Below are 23,261 nucleotides of genomic sequence, written 5' to 3' on the forward strand. Positions count from 1 at the left end.
ATTACATTTTTTAAAATACTCATAATCAGACTACAGTTACTTTTTTATTGATTACATGATTACATATTCACACAATAGCAAATGTATTATTCATAATTGATTGATTCTCCGTTATTCCTCTTTTTCATCTTTTAAATGTTCCTTTCTAAAATAACCTACTGCTTATGTACATGGAGAAAGTCTTCCAGTTTTGTGGACATTCACACACAAAGACCAATCATTAGTCAGGCCTTTGATCACTGGATTTACAAAAATCATTTCAGGTTTAAGAAGTGTTTCAACATCGCATTAGCTGATGAACACATGACTTTTAATTTGAATTATCATTCAGTAGGTTATTTAACCATGTATTAAAATAGTTTTGGAAGGCTTTTCAAACATTAAAATTTACAAGTTCAATAAAAAAATTATTTTAATATCTAAGTATCACATTTCAGGGCTTAAAGTTCTTTGGCACCGTGCCGGATCTCCGGCATGCAGCATTTGGCTGCGGAAAAAAAATAGTCCTACTTTAAAAAAAAAATCTTGTTGATTGATATCGCTTTCGAGTCCATGAGTTCGCCTACCAATGGTATCAGAGGAGCACAGCTTTCAACCAAACTAACATTACTAGCCAATCAGAATGTTTTGCTCTTATAAACACGAGACACGCATAATAGTATCCAATTGCGGAGTCGCAGTCCTGATGAATGGAGATGCGCGACAAAAAGCTGCGAGGCACAATGGTCAAAGATGTCCATCTAGCGCATATTTACATAGAATAACTAATTAAAAAGCAGCAGAGCTTTGTAAACAGCTCAGAGTAATCATGTCATCTCCATAAAACGATATGATTGCCAGAACAAATTTACCGGGATTTTTGAAAAGGTCCTGTTCACACATGATCTATTAATGGTAATTTACCAGTACTGTATGTGTGAAAGGGGCTAAACTCTTCCTCTATGCCAGCGGTGGCGAACTCTGGTCCTGGAGAGCCGCAGCCCTGCAGAGTTCAGCTCTAACCCTAATTAAAACTCACCTGCCTGTAGCTTCCTAATAACCGTTCAGACCTTGATTAGCTTGTTCATGTGTGTTTGATTAGGGTTGAAGCAAAACTCTGCAGGGCTGCGGCTCGCCAGGACCGACGTTCGCCACCCCTGCTCTATGCCGTGAATTTGAATTGCTTAACATTCATCTGGAAAAACAGTGTGCATTATCTCACTAGATTTGTAACGTAAATCATTTATAAACCTTTGCCAACACAGGAGAATACATCAACCTATGTCTAAATATGCCATGTATTGTACATCATGATTTCAAAATAAAAGTTTCTGCATGTGGCCAAATATTACAATTAAATGGATTTAAACATTGTTTAATCACGCTGTAAAGTGAAACGTCACCAGGCCGTTGACACCCTCTGCAGGTATTTGTTATAATACATAATGTACTTAAGTTGGTTATGTTCATATGTATAGGCATATTACATTATGTATTTTAACAGTGTTGTTCAATACAATCCTGTAATTTCTTGGTTGTGATATTTTATTTGAGCCAATTATTATTGCCTCATCATTAGTTTATATATAAATAATCATACTAAAGCCTGGTTTTCACTTAGGCCTGTTTGTTACTAAAAAATATCAGATTACTCAGTTGTCAAAATAATCAGTAGATTACTTGATTACCAAAATAATCACCAGTTACAGCCCTAGATTAGTTAAAATATTTCTAAATACAACTGCATTGTTTTACTTTTTGTAATTAAAAGACAAATATTTTGTCATTGAAAATTTCTTAAAAATAGTATTAAAATATTGTCTCGTTCTAGTGAACCAAGTATCTGTATTTTGTCTCATCTCGTGCGCTAAGTGTATTGTCACACCCCTAGTGTCGATAAGCTGTGATATAGCTCATAATTTTCCAAGTGTATGATACAGCTTTCATTCTTCAGGTCAACCATATATTCATGAAAAAAAAAATCAGTTTTAATAAAGAAATCAATAACTTTGCCATAGTATCCTTTCAAATATTAAAGTTGCCACAATCATTGCATGCTTTGCATGTGCTGCCCCGCCCCGCCCCCGGAAAAAAGTTCAGGCTCAGGATTTTTTTTTTGCTTTAACTGTTGCATTTGCATGTTCACAGATCTCTGACATGGTTAATGGTCCTGCACATGCAGGTAAATAAATAAAATAATATTTTTTTTAGTAAGTGTTTTATTTTGATTGATGTTGTTTTAAAATGACTTATTTTAATTTTAACTTTTAACAATTTTGTCATGTAATTTGGAATCAGTAATGGACTACAAATATTTAGTTATTTCACTTTAATGGCAACGAAAAGGGCCAATGAAGTGAAATTACTTAACCCATAGGAGCCTGAATGCTTATTTTAGAGGAACATTTCAGAGGACACTTAGAGGCTTTTGCATTTGAAGTCTTCATATATATGTATGTATATATATATATATATACTGTATATATAGACTGGTAATGAATAATATATATATATACATACATACACACACACATTACCAGTCAATAAATATACTAGTTAAATACATTATGAAAACCGCTTCTAAATCTGAGATCTCTACACATTTTCCCAAGTTTCCACATTGCGATTTTAGAGTGTGCTATTCATGTCTAAAGTGAATAGTTCTGCTCAGAGTGATTTGGGTCACATTGTATTTTCAGCTTTACTGAAGTATAAACAGCATAAAGCAACAATACAGTTCATGAGTTGCCAGACAGGAGCGTGCTGACAATCAGCAACTTCCCAAAGCTCAGGAGAGAAAGAACGCTCTCTCATTCTGCTGAAGCTGCAAGAACGAGTGACCCTTTAGCTGTAGATGACCTCACACCAGCGGTTTGTTAAATGAAGTTAGCTCATTTATTTAAATAGTAACGCTATGCTAACTCCCGGCAGTGACCTTTTGAAACAATGCAATGCTGTAGTTTAGCATTATCTTGCTTCCGAAAACGTCAGTTGTTGGTTTTTGAGCATAACAACAGGGTAATGGCAGACAAACTGCCAACAGAGCAGTTTGACAAATAGAGTTAAACATTTTTGAGCTTAGACTGTGCAACCAGCGACTTTCAGAAGACAAATTTATGTTTGTTGTGCCATACAAAGTGTTAACATCTATAATGAAATGCATGCTGTGAAGCCAGCTCAGTTCGTTCAGACAGACAGACAGATAATTGAATCAATTTCCTTGACTCATTGATTCAACTTCATTTGTGCTTTTGCAAATGAGTCAAAGCAATGTTTTTTCATAAACCCTTTGAGTAAACAGGGATTTGATTGGCCCAGAGGTACTTTATTAATCAAAATGCAATACAAAACAGCTTATTGTCTAGAGAACAGATAAAAGCTTGTAAACAAACTTTAACCCTTTAAAAACTGCAAAAGTGTTTAGCATAAAGCTGCTGTATCATCTGTTTTTCCACAGTTCTATCTAATTCCCTCTTCAAGGGCTTCAGACTTTGGTGTGAAAAGAGACATTTAATCATGTCCCCTCTCATTTGGCCTGAAGGCATCTTCTGCTAAAATAAAGAGCGGTTCGTTCTTTTCAGTCTTCAATGACAGCAGAGAGCTGTTGAGAGGGCTTCTCTCAGTAGTGTCCTCTCCTTGGATTTACATTAAATATGTTTTTTCATAAACCCTTTGAGTAAACAGGGATTTGATTGGCCCAGAGATACTTTATTAATCAAAATGCAATACAAAACAGCTTATTGTCTAGAGAACAGATAAAAGCTTGTAAACAAACTTTAACCCTTTAAAAACTGCAAAAGTGTTTAGCATAAAGCTGCTGTATCATCTGTTTTTCCACAGTTCTATCTAATTCCCTCTTCAAGGGCTTCAGACTTTGGTGTGAAAAGAGACATTTAATCATGTCCCCTCTCATTTGGCCTGAAGGCATCTTCTGCTAAAATAAAGAGCGGTTCGTTCTTTTCAGTCTTCAATGACAGCAGAGAGCTGTTGAGAGGGCTTCTCTCAGTAGTGTCCTCTCCTTGGATTTACATTAAAAAGATGGATGGGTTTGGCTGCGTTTTGTGTTTCTTATAATAGGCATGTGTGTGTAATAAGTGTGTTGCCATGGACACGGGGTGATCATTAAATTAGCAGCCCGGTTCGCTCTGTTGACTCAGGTCTTCTTCAGAGTGAAGGAGCTGTTGAGAAGAACTTGTACTGTCAGAGGAAATAAGTTTCCCATGTACTCTTTCTGAGAGTACATTCTTCAGATGGCTGTGAACTACAGAAGAGAGAGTTTACAAATACAGTTTAGTTTAGTTTAGTTTAGTTTAGTTTAAGTTTTGTTTTACAACCGCTGTCTTAAGGGTGGAATACACTACACAGCTTTTAAAACTCTAGGCGTCATACCCTTGCCGACTTTGTAAATAGTAACAGAGGAAAAACTGGGCATCATACACTAAATGACTGAGGATCACACACCTGACTTTCAAGTCGTTTCGTATACAACAAACTCACGCAGAAACTTGCGCCTTGTTGCTTGGAAATGTTTGACAAATGAAAACAATGTGTTCTAAAATCATCTCAAAATACCATAGTCTGAAGCTAAAAAATCAAAGCCTGTGACCACAAAGCCTGTGACTGTCATACACACTACGCCATTTTCTATTAAATCTGTCAACTCAAATCTGCAGACTGGTTCTGACTTTCAGTTTTACAGTATTTTGTGGATTAGTGTATATAATGTGCAATATGTCTGCAATGTTTATTAAGTTCAAAGTTTATTTTGTGCCACATTATCATGGTAATATCCAGCCCTATTCAGAACAAACACTCAGAAAGACTCTCCCCGACCCGAGATGGATATTGTGTTGATGGTTCTCACACTTCTGTGGCCTTGTACACATGTAATAGGTGAAAGTTGCATTAAAGCGATTCATGTAATTACAGTATTCTTACTTAGAACTAACAGATGCTTCAGTAGAAAAAGCAAACATTCTTGGCTATGGTATGGTAACGGACAAAAGGTTTGTTTAAAAGGTAGTTTAAATAGCTAGAAATAAACTCAAATAGTTTGGCAACAAGGACTTCTGATCTCGTGAAAGAGAATAACCACTTGTCAACACTAACAACAAGTGAGCCAAGCCCACAAAAGACAGCAGTAGGATGTGGTCAAAACAAACCCATATGAATGAAGTCCTTTGACTGTGGTATGGTCTCTGATCACTTTTTACAGTAGAAGGCCATTCATATGTAAATGATGTCATTCATTTGCATTTATTCTTTTCAATTTATGCAGGGATTATGCTGAGATGAATACTAAAATAGACGGGTTTTTGGATAAGCCTGTGGCAACACTTCTCTTGCTGTAAGTGAATCTGTATAACAACTTAAGGATAATAATTCAAGCTATGTGAATAAAGTCTCTAAATATAAAATATTTGCATATATATTTAGAAATATATGGAAAATTGTTAATAAAAGGGTTGTCTCCGGTGTATTAGAGTATTTGACACATATTCCCTAAAGTGTGTTTATCGTTTTTGCCCGTCAAGGGTGGCCTTCATCTAATAAAAGATGCCATTAGACAAGTTGATCCAGAAAAGGGGCCTCAGCAGCCTGACTGTCCTAGATTGAGATCCATCTTTTAGGCAGATGCCTGTGCTTTTAGTCCTTCATCCAGCCAATCAGAGAGTGAATAGAGGTCTGTGTCGGATTACCTATGCTGACCAGCATCTTTCCTCCATCTCTGTTGATTCTGTCATGATACAAATGACTCAGCAATAACCAAATCACAGTTTTCTTCTGTTCTGTGAGTTACCCAAAGCGTTCCTCTGAGATATTGTAAAGTCTAATTATGCCAAAGGACCAGGGCTACAAACCAGCATTTAAAGCAGATGAACTTTTATGATTTATATAAAAATAAATCAATATTTTATTTATAATTATTTATTTATTTTATTTTATTTTTGAACCATGTTTTTTTTTTTTTGAGCAAACGCATACATTTTCAAATCTCTTATTTCCTCACACACTTTCCTAATCAACAAAAATGGCTTAAAGCCAAAGAAATAGAAATAACAAATCTAAAACCTATTATGAAAATGTATGTAAAAATGAAGAGATGTAATAGAATTTTTCATTAGTTTGTCTTGATTCAGCTTATTTGACCAGAATGTTAATAGCCAGAACTCTGGGACAACATCTGTTGGTTAATTCATTCAGTCATAAATCATACATTATTGTCGGAGAAAATGTGTTGAACATGTAATGATTAGAATCGATGTTTGTGCTATGCAAATGTGTAATTCAGACAGACTATACATGACTGCACATCTCTACCATATGACGGCACAGACATGAATCTAGACTTTGTGTTTGTTACATCTCATACTCTCATTTTAAAAGGCCCAGATGCCAATGTCTACTACGTTTTTTCACTGATTCTTACGATCGAGAATAGCTCAAGTTCAAGCTGATTGCATCGCAAAAGAAAATGTGATTGACAGTTTCCATTTAAGACTGTCACTGTCCCTCTCTCTACCGCAATTGACAGTAGTTCAATTCAGGTTTTTCCAAAGGGCGCTTGAGCACATACTGTCACCATAGCAGCCATCAGACATGCTGTGCACATTGTCTGGAATACTGAAATGTGGTAAATCTACTTGTCTTTGGGTTTTGAGGGAGTCTTGCCTTTTCTTCAGCCAGAAAATGTGTTAATAGGCCATTGCATTTTTTTATTCATTTCTGTCATTATTTTTGACTGTAGTCAAGGGACATTGGTTCCATTTTTAAATAGTTTCCTATCCAAACTATTTTTTATTTTATTATTTTTTATTGTTATTTTGAATTTTTTATAGTTTTAGTGTTTTGTGTGTGTGTGTGTTGTTTTGGATTCGGTTTTTGTTTTGTTTTATTTTGTCCTGGGTCATGACCCACCACACTTGATCTTATAGAGTTAATATTTTTATTAGCTTTAATTTTTTAAACCATAATTTGCTTTGAATCCGTGTCCAAGCAACTGGAATCTACAGTTGATTTATCGCTGCCTAAAGTGTATCTAGGAAACCAGTCCTAGATACTGTTGGTACATGTGATATCCAGAAGAACCAGTCTTTATCTTGAATGTCTGAATCCTTCACCTTGAGATAAATCTTTGGCTCTACAGTCTCATGCTTCCCCCCAACCTCTCTCGCTCTCTCTCTCTCTCTCTCTCTAGCTGTATGATGCCGTCAAGGTTTCTGAGCTCATGAATTATGCAAAGCAGAACCCATTTCCTTGACACAGCCTGCTACGCAGCAGAATCACTCAGATAGCACTTTCTCTACCTACCGGCAGGAACAACTGATGCTAGCTCACTTCTGTGACACATTATACTCCTCCTTCCTCACTGAAAACTTTATACGGCCTGATTCTGCGCATATTATTAAATTACTTGGGTTTATATTGTAAAAACATTGCAGCCAATCATCCATCATGATGTGTTTTACAGCGATTGTGATTCCTAAGCAAATTTATGTCACATGCCAAGGTCGGGAAATGTTATAGCTTATAAAAAGAGTCACAATCAGTTTATGTAATGCAAAAGTAAAACAATATTGTGACGTTACATTGTCCAACGCTATTTTTTATTTTATTTTATTTCATTTTAATTTTAAGGGAATTGTGTTTTTAAACCAATTAATGTTTTAATCCATCTGAAAAAAGCTGTGCTTCATAAATGTCCATTCAGTGCATGCATAAAGCTGAACAATAAAACAAAAGGCTTTCTGGAACAAGAAAGGCATGTGTTTCTTTTTCTTTTTTGGGTTCTTAACCCACCTCTGAGGAACTAGACAGCAGGCTGTGTAATTTTGTGCTTCAGCCATGTGTATTGACATCCATATGTCAGTTTTGAGGGTGCCGCCATCACAGCGTTCCCGTCTCTTTCAGCTGAGTGCTCTCACATGTCTCTGTGTATGTCAGGACAATCTGAGCTCAAGTGAACTGTCCGTCTACAGCACGGATTCCCTAATAAATCTTGCCCTTTGTTTGTGCTTTTAGTAGAATAAAAGATCGTTGTTTTTTCTATTTGTTCTCTTTCAGTCTTGCTGGCTAATCTTGGATGCCCCTGTTTGTTTGAATGGTCACACTGAGTGCGAATCACAAGGCCCAGTTGCTTTGACCTGGAGGGGAAGGATTTTCATGTAACGCACCCTGCCATGGACAGGAAGAGGAGTTGCACGCTCTGTGGAGGAGCTGTGATGCTGCTGCTGCTGCTGGATCACATGATCAATGCATTAGAAGTGCCTCTAGATCGTGAGTATTGTGCAGTGAAACAAAATTAAATCTGATGTGATGTAATAAAATGTAATAATTCCCACTAATGTAGAATAATTTGACAGAAGTGCACAAAAAAAACGGTTTCCTACCTAACCTATTTTAAAATGAGTTAGTGAATCATGTGTAATTCTGTCTTGGATATTCTTAGACATTTTTAGGCAAGATTCTCAGATCAGATTCATTCAAGCACACTTAAAAAGTACTCAGCTAGTTTCTCAGCTGCTGCTCTCTAGAGTAGTGTTTCACATTTACATACTGACAGTGTGTTAAGTCAGCATTACTACTGTGTAAGCAGAATATATATGGACTTTTAGAGAGCATTGGTTACCCTTTCACTTTCTCCTTCCATCTCTCTATTTCTATCACTCGCTCTCTGGCTGTGATAATCAACTCTATGAATATATGAGATACACTACTGTTTAAAAGTTTGGGGTCAGTATGATTTTTCTTTTTGCAAGAAATTAATACTGTTATTTAGCAATGACACATTAAATTGCACAAAAGATAAAAAAATTTTGTGTTCAAATACATGCTGCTCTTTTGAACTACATATTCAGCAATATGAATATATCATATTAAAAATATATAATTCATTCAATGCATCATGGTTTACACAAAAATATTAAGCAGCAGAACTATCAACACTGATAATAATAAGAAATGTTTCTTGAGTACCAAATCAGTATTAGAATGATTCTGAAGGAAATAGTTATTTTAAGTGTGTATTTCACAATATTACTATTTTTACTGTATTTTTAAAATCAAAAAGTCTTTCAAAAACATTCAAAAATCTGAATGCCCCCACCCCCCAAAAAAAGGAATAAAAAAGAAAAGAAAAGCTCTTAAGACCACCGGAAGGCAGGTTTGTTCATGTTTAAACATATAGGTAAAGAGTGAAGCTCCTTTTTAGGATAAAGTGGTACCAAAATTCCATCTTATTGTAGAGTCCAGAACATTCATTATTTTTAAATCTTATATTTAAAATCTATAATGCATGAAGCACCTTTGTCAGGGTGGTAAAGCCAATGAATCATTGACAAACAATCAGTATCATCAAAACTGCATTAGAAGAATGAAATGGCATGAGAGTTGCATGATGGGTAATGAATGCCCAACACACCTCCGGAAGTTTCACTGAGGGAACGTGATTTAGTTTGATCTTCTCTTCTCTCTCCTTTCTTACACTAATTGGAACTCTTTTACTCTCTGCTCATGTATTTCCTGATTCATTTGGACAAAAAAAAGCTAAAGTTCTGGAGGGATGTAAGTCTGGGCACTTTTGCTGTGAAATTTGTTGTGAATTAGCTCCTTTAACTTATGTCGTTTGCTTTCTTCTGTTTGAAGTGTTTATGAGTTTGATATGAATATTAACATATTTAATCCTTTAATAAACATTAAATCACCCAACTATAAAGCTATATGTAAATTATAGCTATGATCTGCCATGAAAACAAGAACTTCCATGACAGTTTGTGTGCATGCTGCATGCTCTTTGGTTGTTTGTCTCTATGGGGTTGGTTACATTGATAAACTAAAGCTGGGCACTTTTATATTTTTAGACAATTTCTTGCAGAATCAGTTTCTGCAAAGGTGGTGTATCTGTGCTGGTTTGTGCCAAGGTGTGTGTGTGTATGTGTGGGAAACAGAGATGCTTGTCTTCACGCTGGTTTCTGTGCTTCAGTACCTCAGCCTCCCACAATAACTCATCAGTCCCCCAAGGATTACATCATCGACCCTCGGGAGAACATCATTATCCACTGCGAGGCGAAAGGAAAGCCTCATCCCAGGTGAGTGTCGCTTTGGATCACCATGGTTACCGCTACTGCAGATTCTGCTGCTGTGGACGGATGCTTGACGCTTAACACCTACCAAACTCTTCCTGAAAATGTGCAAAAGAAAATACTCACCCTCTGTTTATCCATGATGTAGGTGAGTTTATTTCTTCATTGAAACAGATTTGGAGAAGTTTAGCATTATATCACTTGCTCAGCAATGGATCCTCTGCAGTGAATGGGTGCCGTCAGAATGAGACTTCAAACAGCTGATGACTCCACTCCCTCAATTAATATCCTGTGATGTGAAATCTGCATGTTTGTAATAAACAAGTCCATCATGAAGAAGTTTTTAAATGCAAGCCTTAAAATATGAGTTCTCTATCCATAAAATTGCTTTCTCCAGTGAAAAAGTTGTCTCATCTGAATCCAGAGAGAAATATGCACAAGTGAAAACAGTCCAAAACAGTTCTAAACAAATACAGTATGTTGGTGGATTTTGATGTGAGAGGACAACTGGGGATGGACTTTTCACCAGAGGAAGCATTATTATGGATTATGGAGTTGTATTTTGGCCAGAAGGAAAGGTTTTAAGTTAAAATGCCTTAATGATGTATTTATTTCTTAAAAACACGCAGCTTTTCACTTCACAAGACGTTAATTGAATGACTGGAGTGGATTGCTTATGGATTATTGTGATGTTTTTATAAGCTGCAATGCAAAATTTCTGTAATGCTTTGAGTATTGCTAAATGTCTCCAAATGTGAAGAAACAGACTCATCTACATCTTGGATGCCCTGAGAGTCAGTACATTTCTGCAAATTTTCATTTTTGGGTCATTAAAGCATCATAAAATTAGAATAATGTGACTTGTGCAAAGTAATGCAAGTCTTTTGAAGTCATGCAATAATAGCATTATGTGAAGAATATAAGATATAACGGTATTCATTTTGGACTCTTTCTCACACAGCGCTATTGTGAGGCTTCAGATGACTAGAAATATAGTACTTGTAAATCAATTGTAATGTCACTCTGCGTGTATGTTGTCATAATTGATTTTCTATTTTCACTCCTTTCTATCAAGCTTTACATGGACACGTAATGGTATTCATTTCGATGTGGAAAAAGATTCCAAAGTTATCATGAAGCCCAACTCAGGCACTCTGGTCATTGACATTAGTGGAGAGAAGGCAGAGGCGTACGAGGGTGTTTACCAGTGCATCGCCCGCAACGAGCACGGCTCTGCCTTGTCCAATAACATTGTCATCCGTCAGTCAAGTAAGACAGACACATCTAAACAGAAGGAATGTTTTGTTCATATTTTTGCAGTTGCCTCCTGCTTTTTCTTTTTTAAATTGAGAGCCCAATTCTGTTTCATAGGGTCCCCCTTGTGGTCAAAAGAGAAAATTGAACCAATCACAGTGCAGAGGGGTATGTCTCTTGTACTGCAGTGCAGACCCCCAGCTGGCCTGCCTCCTCCAATCATCTTCTGGATGGATAACAGTAAGATATATCACACATATTCACATAGATTTGTGACAGTAACACACCACACACATCAGTCTTGCTTGCACATTCTAGTGTAAGCAGTCACTGAATGTCTCATTTGGTTACGTTTTCATATACTTTACATGGCAACCCAAGTATGTGAAATCGCTGCTCTGTTTTGCAGGTTTAGCTTATTGTTGTTTTATGGTCCTTCTTTTATTGGCAAATAGTGTTCACAATGAACTTATATGCTTCTATCTGCTCTCATACTACTCGATTAAAGGCCAAAAATCGAATAAAAAGCACATACACTGTTTTGTGTCAGATTTCCAGAGACTTCCCCAAAACAGCCGTGTATCCCAGGCTTTAAACGGAGACCTGTATTTCTCCAACGTGCTCATGGATGACAACAGAAACGACTACATCTGCTACGCCCGCTTCCCATACACTCAGACTATCCAACAGAAACAGCCCATCACTGTCAATGTGCTGGACAGTAAGTGTTTTTAGTCTGCTGCTACAAACAGAGTCACCCATTTCTGTTCCATACAATCGTCTGTGTAAATCAGGTTTTTTTTTAAATAGAAGAAACTCTGCTTTTTTATGTTGAATTAAGCTTGCACAATATGTACAGAATCCCATTTTATTCTGTTATTATTAGGGCTGTCAAACTATGATGAAAGTTTAATTGAATTCATTCTACAATATGCCGCCGATTAATTCATTGAATTAATACACCAATAATTGCATATACAGTGGGTACGGAAAGTATTCAGACCCCCTTAAATTTTTCACTCTTTGTTATATTGCAGCCATTTGCTAAAATCATTTAAGTTAATTTTTTTCCTCATTAATGTACACACAGCACCCCATATTGACAGAAAAACACAGAATTGTTGACATTTTTGCAGATTTATTAAAAAAGAAAAACTGAAATATCACATGGTACTAAGTATTCAGATATATATAATTTATTTAATATATCTATATTTGCCCCAAGAAAAGCCCCACAGTGAGATAATTGCTTAATAAGACATTACAAAGCAGTGACTAGAGAAAAAGTGGTATTTCAAATAAAAAAATAATTTTTCCAATGGTAGAAAAATTCCTTATTGCAAAATTTACATACATTTCATGTATTTCATGTATTATTTTTTTCTATTTTTTTTAATAAAAATACAATAATTTGTTAATTTGTAAAAAGAATTATGTTTTTACAGTGTTACATTTTCCCTTTTATTTTTAAATGCCTCTTCAGTTTTTCCTGCTCTGTCCAGACCCGTAAATCTCAAAGCATTGCATGCTGATTATTTTCTGTTGTATTCCAGTTGAAGCTATGAATGACACTGTGTTGGCAGCTTTTTTGAATGGCTCAGATTTTTGGGGTGGTGAGTGCTAGCAGAACTTCTCCAAGTGAACCCAACCTTCATCCCTCCCATCACTTGTGTTTCTGCCTAACCAGGAATAGCTCATTACCTAATATATCACGTATTACCAGAAATATAACCCACTTCTGTAGAATCCCAACCCTGACTCCAAACAACTTGATCTTTATGAAGGTCTTGCGCTGTATTGCACTTGGTATTAACATTCATTTCATCACATCTTTTTAATGAAAACTGATTTAGTCAGATTTAACAAAAGGACTGAAGCCAACACTACAGGAGTTGACTATCATTGGCATTGTGAATGGCAACACAATTTCCAAGATTACTGTATATGAATGGTAATCGGTCCTTTTTATTTGTTTTTAATTGTCTAATTAACATTTCAGCACATCTTACATCTTCTACTGGTCACTAAACTTTCCCTGTTTTAAACTGAATGCATGTATTAGTGTTGATAGTACATTATGTATGCAACACTATATTAAGTACTGTAAAATATCTCACTAAAACATTGTTCATTGCTATTATATTTTTCATTTGGATCCTTCCATTCTCTTTTAAAGGCCATCTAAAAGAAGCAATGAAAGGATAAAATCATTGTCTTTCAGTATGAGGTTCACTTGATAAAAGACATCAGGGCATTTTTAGCAAGTCAGAAGACTTTTCTAAGTTTCAAAATAAATACATTTTCCAGCATTGTCATTTTCCATTTATAGTGTCAAATTTGGCCAGTAATATGCTGTTTGTACACCTCTAGTTTTATCTACCTTGTTCATGTGTGGTTTTACCACCAAAACAGGACATTTTCCCTTCTCCTAAGTCCTGGGCAATAGCTGGCTGGTTACAAGATTTGTCGGCCTGATTGTGGCCTATCTATGTTCTAGACAGTCCTTCTGGGGAGAGAGCGCCCACTTTCATGCAGCCACCAGGAATGCACAGTACCAGCATGGTCCTGAAAGGAGACACGCTGCAGCTGGAATGCATCGCTGATAGCCTGTAAGTAGGAGAAAGTGGAAAAATGGGTCAAAGAATGGCTATGCTAAATCTGTAGCCATGTCCATTTTTTATTCTGATTGGGAAAGGATTTGCATAAACAGTTCAAATATGTTTGACTTTATTGTGTTTTTCAGTCCAACGCCAGATATCTCCTGGAGCAAGGTGAACGGTGACCTGCCAAGCGGCCGTTTTTCATTTCACAGTTTCCAGAAAACTCTGAAGATAACAGAGGTGACAGAAGCAGATGGGGGAGATTACCGCTGTTTAGCCAAGAATCGCCTGGGGAGCAACCATCACATCATCACTGTAGTGGTCAGAGGTCTGTCACAGGACGTCTTTTCATCTGTCACATCTCAAAAATCTTGTGTAGTCTCATCATTCACTAACCCCGGGATGCCATCCTGAACTGTTCATGGACATGATCTGAAAGACCCTTTGTGTTTCCTGTTATTCAGAAAATACCTGCTGGTTTGCCAGATATCTTAAAATGCACGATGGAATAATTCTAATCTGTTGCACAGGAAGATAACATTCTAAATTAAAATTTTGTCCGTTTGATTTTTAAACTCTTTCTTTCCGTTTCCACAGCGGCTCCCTTTTGGATCAGTGCCCCTCAGAACCTCATCCTGGCCCCGAAAGAATCTGGAATGCTCACCTGCCGGGCGGATGGCAACCCTAAACCCACGGTCACATGGTCTGTCAATGGAATTCCCATTGAAAGTATGTAAAGCCGACTTTTTCAAAATAATGTCGCTTTTTCCAGTATATAGCTACTATTTTTTTAAACAAATATTTTTATATTGATATTCAGGATGTGATATTAATCAGTTTGTTTGCATAGTACCTGTAAATAAACTGATTCTATAAAATCATTCACTGAACCTATGTTTGTTTTTATAGCATAATATTTCGTTAAATGTTGCTTTTCACCTGTATAAACTACGTGTTTTTATTTATTTGTCTAGTTTTTTGTTGTTGTATTATTGCTGTTTAAGTTTTATGCTTTCCCTAATTAATTTCATTGTTTTTGTGCCAGTGGGAAATATTGTTCTTATTAAATTATAAATGATATCATCTGATATATTTAAAATTAATAATGTAGTTTGCAAATTTTTGTTAGTAGCTTGTTGCATAGCTAGTTACTTGTTCAGAAGAATAGCTTGATTATAGTTAAATTATGAGTATGATTATGATGTTATTCCTTGATAGACTCACATAAGGACCCCAGTCGGAAAATCGAAAATGGCAATATCATCCTCAGTGATGTTCAGACCGGCTCAAGTGCTGTTTACCAGTGCAACGCCTCCAATGAGTACAGTTACCTGCTGGGCAATGCCTTTGTCAGCGTCCTGGGTATGTTACTTTATAAGCATCTCTATTCTATTCTATTCTATTTTTTAGTTGTTCTGTATGGCAAATTAAATGTATTACATTTCAGCTGAACCTCCAAGGGTGCTGACCCCTCCAAATCATGTGTACTCAGTCATTACTAACAGTAGGGCTTTGTTAGACTGTGCTTCGTTTGGCTCACCACTTCCAAAAGTCACATGGTGAGATTTTTTTTAATTTAAATTTTTCATTTTTTTTAAGTTTGCCTCTAATATCCATCAAAGTGTTTACTGTGAGTTAATGTTGCATGGTGATTATGTTTCTCTGATCTGCAGGTTTAAAGACGGTCAGAGCCTAGTGGATGGGGACTTGTACATCATTCATAAGAACAATACCTTAGAGATCAATGTGGCTCGGCCAGTAAACAGTGGCAAATACACCTGCATTGCCTCAAACAGTCTTGGCAACAAAGAAAATCACATTTACCTGGAAGTGAAAGGTGAGTGAAAACTAAATGTGTTTAGCTGAAATTGGTGTATTTGTAATATGCTAAATGAATGAACAGTAGTATTATTATTATGATGGGAAATATAAGAGAAAAGAGCAAGATTTATGTTGTTTTCTTTCCGCAGAGCCTACACGGATCCTCAGACAGCTTGGGTATAAAGTGGTCCAGAGAAACAGCATGGCTGTGTTTGAGTGCAAGGTCAAACACGACCCCACTCTCCTTCCCTCCATGATATGGCTCAAAGACAATATGGAGCTTCCCGGCGACTCTCGGTATGACCTGCAATCAGTGCTGCAATTGTTGTTCAAATATAAGCACCATCTGAAACGGGTTAGCACCTGAGGCTCTGCGCAAGATACGAGTGAGGGAGATTCATATTTAATGTTATATTTTGTTTATTTTAGAAATAATGAAGTCATTTGCATTTTTGCAGATGCAACAGTTTGGTATTTTTCTTTTTATAGGCATTTTTCCTATTAGAAAAGAAATACACTACTGTAAGTGGTTTGGGGTCAGTAAGATTTTTTCCCGCCTTTTTTACAAAAAAAGAAAGAAATTACTTTTTTTTATTCAACAAGGGAGCATTAAATTGATCAAAAGTGACAGTAAAGACTTTTTCGTTGTTACAAAATATTTATATTTCAAATAATTGCTGTTCCTTTAAATGTTTTATCAAAGAATCCTGAAAACAAATGTACCAGTTTCCATAAAAAAAATATATATAGAAAGAATGTAACATTACAACTGTTTTCAATGTTAATAATAATAATAATAATAATAATAAAATCAGCATATTAGAATGATTTCTGAAGGATCACATGCCACTGAAGACTGGAATAATGGCTTTGCCATCACATGAATAAATTGCATTTTAATTAAAATGTTTAGAATAGAAATTTTTTATTTTATATTAAATATTATTGTTTTAAACAATATTATTGTTTTACAGTATTTTCAAATAAATGCAGCCTTGGTGAGCATAAGAGAGTCATCTTAAAAAATATTGAAAAAACTTACCAACCCCAAAATTTGAACGGTAAAGTATATACAAGAGAAAAAATTTGAAAATTAAAACAATAATAATAATAATTATATCCATTCACAAAAAAAAGTGCTTTTGATCTAAAATTTAACTTTTGAAGTTTGAGAAAAGTAAAAATAATGATGTTTATTTGCACTGAAAGGTGGCCTGTAGCATCTTTTTTTGACTAGCAGGTGTGTGTTTGTGTGTGTAGATTTGAGGTGGGCTCTGATAGTCTGACTATACATGACGTGAGAGAGGACGATGAGGGCAACTACACCTGCATCAGAAACACCACCCTTGACCAAGATTCAGCCAGCGCCATGCTCACAGTAGTCGGTACGCTCAGTTTATACATCACTCTCAACACTCTCACCTGCTTAAATTTTTTCAGAAACTGTACAATATACATTATGGCATCCTAGATTTTTGTCAATACAGATTAGATGGGTGCTGTTGTAGAGTTGATATTGTACTTTTTTGTATAACTAACTTTTGACTTCCTCAAACCTGCTTTCCTTGTCAGAGGCCACACCAACACCACCTATAATAATGGGTAAAATGCACTTCTTTCAGTTCCCAAACAGGTCCCAAAACCATTTGATGCATTTGTATTTTTGCTTTTTTTTGTTTATCCCTCATCACCTTCCTAATATGTGCTTATGAATGTGCTTTTTGGATGTTTCCCATTAATACATAAACTGTTAAAGGCCATTTAGGTTTTTAGTTTTTGCAAATGAGGCAGCTCACTAAACTCTTCCTGACCTCATTTAGAAATAAAGACCTGTGTGGTTTCAGCTTTACCAACAGTCTCTCATTCCAATTTTACATTCTGATGAGTTAGTAGTGAATTCGTACAATCTCATGTTTGTGTTTTCATATGATCTGCTCACACCACACTGAGGCTGGTTTAGGGGTTGACCTTCATGCTTATTTTTTCCTGCAAATTTTGTGTTTTTGTGCAACTCAAATCATACTAATTCAATCTCGTGAAACATTTTCTCATGAAATCGGTTTGGCTGTACCTTTTAGACACTTTAAAATCGTGCCTTTAACAGAATGTCACATTTCAGTCGGTGACATTTTTTTTTTATTTGGTGGTCTTTTTTTTGCCTTGTGTTGCATGTTTTATGTCTATTGTAATTCAGCTGAATCGAGTTTTGTGTCTAATAATACAGTATCTGGTTTTCCAGAGCAACCGGATGCACCGACAGACCTGGAGCTGACAGACCAACGAGAGCACAGTGTTCAGCTTACATGGACCCCTGGTGATGAAAACAATAGTCCTATTCAATGTGAGTTAAAACGTATTAAAAACTCATCTTTGTTTGTTACCTTGTGGTAGATCAATAGGTCATCTACATAATAGGTCAACAGAAACATTTAGGTCTGCTCTTCTGATCCATTTATACCTGGTTACCTCAGTGTTCCTGATCCAGTATGAAGATTCGCTCCACGAGCCTGGAGTATGGGTCAATATGACCGAAGTCTCAGGAACCAGCACCACAGCACACCTGGAGCTTTCCCCGTATGTGTATTACTCCTTCAGGGTCCTGGCACTCAATGAAGTGGGTCTGAGTGAACCCAGCGCTCCATCCAGACAGTACAGGACCAACCCTGCACGTGAGTTACCCTAGCAAGAAAGTAGAATTCTTAAAAATCTTTAAATGCCCTTGTATTTTTATGAATCAGAGTCTGATTGTGATTCTCACAGAGCCTGAAGTGAGTCCATCAGACGTTGAAGTCATTGGAACGTCACCTGACAGTATGACAATAACTTGGAGGGTAAAACACTTTTTTTTTTAGTAGAGTACACTCCTAAAAATAAAGGTTCCAAAAGGGGGGTTTCACAGCAATGCCATTGAAGAACCATTTTTGGGGTCCTTAGAGAACCTTTCAGTGATCAGGTCTTAATCAGATCTGTTTTTTTAGGGTGAAGAATATTTTTTTTTCACTATAAAAACCATTTGTGCATTGGAAAGGTTCCATGGACGTTAAAGGTTCTTCAAAGAACCATAGATGCCGATAACAAACCTTTATTTTTAAGAGTATACCTACTAATTTAGCTGAGTTCCTAGTTTATATGGTTTCCATTTTAATGTCTGGTGACCAGGAGCTGACTGGGCTGGAGTCGAACGGCCCAGGCCTACAGTACAAGGTGAGCTGGAGACAGAAAGATGTGGATCAGCAATGGACGTCACTCACTCTGGCCAATGTCTCGCTATATGTGGTGACAGGAACGCCCACTTTTACGCCCTATGAAGTCACCGTGCAGGCGGTCAATGACTACGGCCCAGGTCCCAGACCAGAGGTACTGCTGGGATATTCAGGAGAGGACTGTGAGTAAGCTGCAGAAAGCACTCAAACTTATTTATATTACTTGCAGTGTATTTATATTATATTATATTATATTATGTTGTGTTTACTCTTTGCCCTACAATTGAAGCTTTTAATCGTAGTAAGAAAAAATATATGATTTTGATAGCTCTTTGATAATTTTTCGATACTGATGTTCCAAAAGACGTTCCAAAACAACTGCTTAAGGACAAACTGTTTAAGAAATTGGTAGATGCGGGTATTTTGCCTAAAGAGTCTGAGGACAGCATTGAGGTTCAGTCTGAAGAGGCATTGGAAACTGCAGCCAAAGATGAGAATCTCAACTCTGACTCTGTTGTGCCTCATGATCCTAGGATTGCCTTAAAATTTAAGGAAATTAATCTTTTGATTAAAAAACAGGAATGTGAGGCAGAAATGATTAGGCTTTGAATAGTAGAGAAACAGGCTGGTCGAGATATCCAATTACATAAAATGGATATGGAAGCAGAGCGGTTGGTTAAAAAGCCAGTTCCACCACTGCGTACTAGGCCCACATTGGTCTCGTCACCCTTAACGACTGCTGGCAGTAGAGCCACAGAAGATTTTGCTTATACACCCTCTAGCGATAGTTTCGATGTCTGTAAGTATATAAGGCTTGTGCCTCTATTTAGAGAGACAGAAGTTGACTCCTACTTTGTTGCATTTGAACGTGCCGCTGGTACTCCAGTATAGCCTTACAGGGAAAGCTCAGGAAGTTTGCTCGGCACTTCCTATAGAACGCTCTTTTCACTATAATTGTTAAATCTGCAGTTTTGCGAGTGTATGAACTTGTCCCTGAGGCCTATAGACAGAAATTCAGCAGTCATTCAAAAACAGTCAACCAAACTTATGTTGAATTTGTGAGAGAGAAGAGGGTTCTTTTTGAAAAGTGGTGTCTGTCTAGCAAGGTTACTACCCTGGAAGACTTGCAGGAATTAATCTTGCTAGAGGACTTCAAAAATTGTGTTCCTGCGAAGATAGTCGTGCTCTTAAATGAACAAAAAGTGATGCCGCTGGCTAATGCTGCAGTTTTGGCAGATGAGTTTGTGCTGACACACAGTCACTGAAAATGTTCATCCGAGATGGTGGACAGATTCCAAGAAATAAAGAATATAGTTCCATTACAAATAATAATAATTTATGTTTTGTATGTCTTTTGTATGTCATCTTAGTACCAACTGTGGCCCCAGAGAACGTAAAAGTTTCTGTTCAGAATGGGACAGTGGCTGAAGTGAGCTGGGACGCAGTTCCTCTTTCAACAGTACAAGGACGACTGAATGGATATAAGGTACTTACTTAACACTGAAAATACATTTACATCTCTAATATTATTCACCAATTACGGAGATCTACCTAAAGATGTTGACATTTGAGCTGCTAGCAGTCTAAGATGTTGGCCATTTTCTAGGTGAGTTACTGGAAGATGAGAAGCCTACACAAGCAAGACCCTGAGCCCGAGAAACCACAGGAGCGCATCTTTCATGGGAATGAGACGAAGGGTCTTCTGTTTGGCCTTCATCCCTACAGCCAGTACACCCTCGACATCAGAGCCTTCAACGGGAAAGGAGACGGACCCACCAGCTCCAATCAGATATTTGAAACACCAGAGGGAGGTATAGTGTGTACTTGCTTACTATATGTACTCACTTGTTAAAGTATGAAATATTATTTAAAGTAGAATAAACTATATACACTTTTTTTAGTTCCTGGGCCTCCTGCAGATTTAAAAGTCCAAAATCTGAACCTGGACTCCTTGGTTGTGAAGTGGGCACCACCTGTAGAATATAACGGTCACTTGACAGGATACTTGCTCAAATACCAGCCTAGTAAGTCTAAATTGGGGCATGTTTTATGGGATTTTGTTGCTGATTTATAAAATGATGCTGATTGCTTAAACTTTTCATCCTCTCTATGTGAACTCTCTTCTTCTTGAAGTCAATACAACAGATGAACTTGGGCCGCTCAAAGAGCTGCTTCTAGCAGCAAACGAGACCAGCATCACTCTGGACAACCTCAAGCACAGCACACACTACAAGTTCTATTTGAACGCCAAGACTATCAAGGGCTCTGGCCCCACTGTCACAGAAGAGGGCGTCACAATCATGGACGAAGGTGAGGACTAGCTTTGTGACTGATTTTACAATATAACGTTTTCAGGATTTGATGCAAGGATCCTGGTGCAGTATTTTATTCTCAAAGGTGGCTTCACATTAACTGCAAGCAGAATAAAACTTGTTCAAGGGTTTGTATTTCAGCTGAGGAATCCCGTCTTCAGTTTCCTCAGTCTTTTCGTTCAATGCTCTACATCTACAATATAATACTTTTAATGCTTTAAGGGTTGCATACTGCATGAATAGTTTGAACACAAACATAACATGCAGTTTGTCTGTTTATTTATATTTGACGATTTTTATACTTTTGTTTATACTTTTATTTTTTTTAAATAATATTTATTTTGTGAGGCAATATTAGTCACTTTTTTAAAGTGCTATTCACTGTGCCATGTTCTTAATCAGTATTTTTGTCTTATTCGAAGCGTACAACTCACAAATATTTGCATTTGTTTTGTATTTGTATTGTATTGAAATGTACCCTCCAACAGCATCATATTTCGTGACTTTACATTTACATTTAGAAACAATCTATTTTGATTGTTAGGTGGCCGCTATTTATATCCCCTCTATCTTTATCTTCTTTTGTCTCTCTTTCTCTCTCTCTCTTTTCAATGAAGCATTAATTCGGCATCCCGCAGTAGAGGCGGGAAAAGGTAACACCAGTATCAGGCTGATGAGAATGCATGCTGGTCGAGCATCAGCTATGTGACTAGAAAGCCACTGTAGCAGTGAAAAGAGATAGATACATATGCATGAACCTCCTCAGGCCAAAAGGCTTTACACCTGACTCAGCTTTCTCCATATGTCATGGAGAGTCATGTTACCAACAAATGCAAATTCCATCCCACTGCTTTCAGTAGGGCTTAGCTAGAACATCTGCTGTTTAAAGGAATAGTTCACCCAAAAATAAATGCTATTGGTTTTAATCTTAGTGCAGCTCTAGCAGTAGAGTGTAAAAGTTGACTCCAAAAATGACAAAAAAGCACCATTACAGTGATTCACATGGCTTGTGCACTATAGTCAAGTCAAGTCTGCTTTATTGTCAATTCTTCCACATGTACAGCACATACACACAGAGAATTGAAATTGCGTTACTCTCAGACCCCTGGGTGCATATGTTACTTTTAAATAAAGATAAAAATTAATTTATAGTTGTTATTCACTTCTAATTTTTCCACATAGTGAACTCGAGAACTGGAACAGTGAATGAATTGCTCTTCTAGATGGGTTCTTTTTAGTGATGACTAAGTTTGCAAATTGGACTAAGCTGAATTGATTCATTCAAATGATTCATGAATTGAACTGAATCTCAGAGTTAACAACTCACTGCATGGGACAATTATCAGGGAATAATGATTCTTTTGTTCACAGTAACGCTACTGTATGATTTGATACTTGAGACTATTAAAGACTATTGAACTACCATGTGAACTTCACTGTACAAAAGCCCTAACTTTAATGCCATGCAACTTGTTGAATTATTCACTCGTAATCTTTCCACTCAGTGAACTCCAGTGAATTCAAGAACTGCTACGACTGAATCATTGAGTCATTGAGTTGAATCGGTTCTTTTCAATGATGTTCAAGTTCATAAATTGTACTAAATGATTTGTTCATGAATTGAGCTGAATTGTGTCATTTACTCAATTGCAGTTGACACTCACTGCAGAGGAATATTATCAGTGAACAATGACTTCAATTTTGGTTTGTTCATCACAGCATCGCTACCGTATCACTTCAGAAGACTTGTTGCACATGAGTCATATGGCCTTCCTTTATTGTTCTTTTTTGTCAGTTTTGGAGGTTAACAACCGTGATTTTGGTGTAAGACTCATGTGAAAATTTTCATAATATAAAATCATTTTCAAATCCAAGTCATACGGGTTTGGAATGACACTAGGGTGAGTAAATGCCAGAAGTTTTAATTTTGGGGTGAACAAACCCTTTAACTAGCGTAGGCAAGGACATTAGATGTTTTTCAGCATGGAGTGATGTTCAAACGTATGACAA

General features: G+C 36.7%; 1 protein-coding gene across 10 annotated transcripts in view; it reads left to right on the top strand.

Moving 5' to 3' along the window:
• The window catches only part of LOC107580043 (neuronal cell adhesion molecule-like), a 50,521-nt gene that overhangs the window by 22,770 nt on the left and 4,490 nt on the right, over positions 1 to 23,261 (top strand). For 3 of the 10 annotated variants that reach the window (XM_016266687.1, XM_016266110.1, XM_016267056.1), the window contains 25 exons: positions 8,044 to 8,256; positions 9,526 to 9,543; positions 9,962 to 10,067; positions 11,137 to 11,330; positions 11,433 to 11,555; positions 11,866 to 12,036; positions 12,869 to 12,928; positions 13,813 to 13,924; positions 14,059 to 14,243; positions 14,513 to 14,644; positions 15,134 to 15,277; positions 15,363 to 15,474; positions 15,589 to 15,752; positions 15,886 to 16,033; positions 16,997 to 17,121; positions 17,309 to 17,338; positions 17,976 to 18,077; positions 18,208 to 18,405; positions 18,497 to 18,567; positions 18,896 to 19,121; positions 20,310 to 20,425; positions 20,546 to 20,750; positions 20,841 to 20,963; positions 21,073 to 21,249; positions 21,869 to 21,904. In XM_016266687.1, the coding sequence (XP_016122173.1) occupies positions 8,160 to 8,256; positions 9,526 to 9,543; positions 9,962 to 10,067; positions 11,137 to 11,330; positions 11,433 to 11,555; positions 11,866 to 12,036; positions 12,869 to 12,928; positions 13,813 to 13,924; positions 14,059 to 14,243; positions 14,513 to 14,644; positions 15,134 to 15,277; positions 15,363 to 15,474; positions 15,589 to 15,752; positions 15,886 to 16,033; positions 16,997 to 17,121; positions 17,309 to 17,338; positions 17,976 to 18,077; positions 18,208 to 18,405; positions 18,497 to 18,567; positions 18,896 to 19,121; positions 20,310 to 20,425; positions 20,546 to 20,750; positions 20,841 to 20,963; positions 21,073 to 21,249; positions 21,869 to 21,904 (3,175 nt within the window). In that variant the 5' untranslated portion in view covers positions 8,044 to 8,159. The remainder of the gene's footprint in view (positions 1 to 8,043; positions 8,257 to 9,525; positions 9,544 to 9,961; positions 10,068 to 11,136; positions 11,331 to 11,432; positions 11,556 to 11,865; positions 12,037 to 12,868; positions 12,929 to 13,812; positions 13,925 to 14,058; positions 14,244 to 14,512; positions 14,645 to 15,133; positions 15,278 to 15,362; positions 15,475 to 15,588; positions 15,753 to 15,885; positions 16,034 to 16,996; positions 17,122 to 17,308; positions 17,339 to 17,975; positions 18,078 to 18,207; positions 18,406 to 18,496; positions 18,568 to 18,895; positions 19,122 to 20,309; positions 20,426 to 20,545; positions 20,751 to 20,840; positions 20,964 to 21,072; positions 21,250 to 21,868; positions 21,905 to 23,261) is intronic. The other 7 variants (XM_016267120.1, XM_016267338.1, XM_016266901.1 and 4 more) reach the window with 6 other exon arrangements.

This window comes from Sinocyclocheilus grahami, unplaced genomic scaffold (genome assembly GCF_001515645.1).
Source record: "Sinocyclocheilus grahami isolate Dianchi unplaced genomic scaffold, SAMN03320097.WGS_v1.1 scaffold1.1, whole genome shotgun sequence".
Classification (NCBI taxonomy): Eukaryota; Metazoa; Chordata; class Actinopteri; order Cypriniformes; family Cyprinidae; genus Sinocyclocheilus; species Sinocyclocheilus grahami.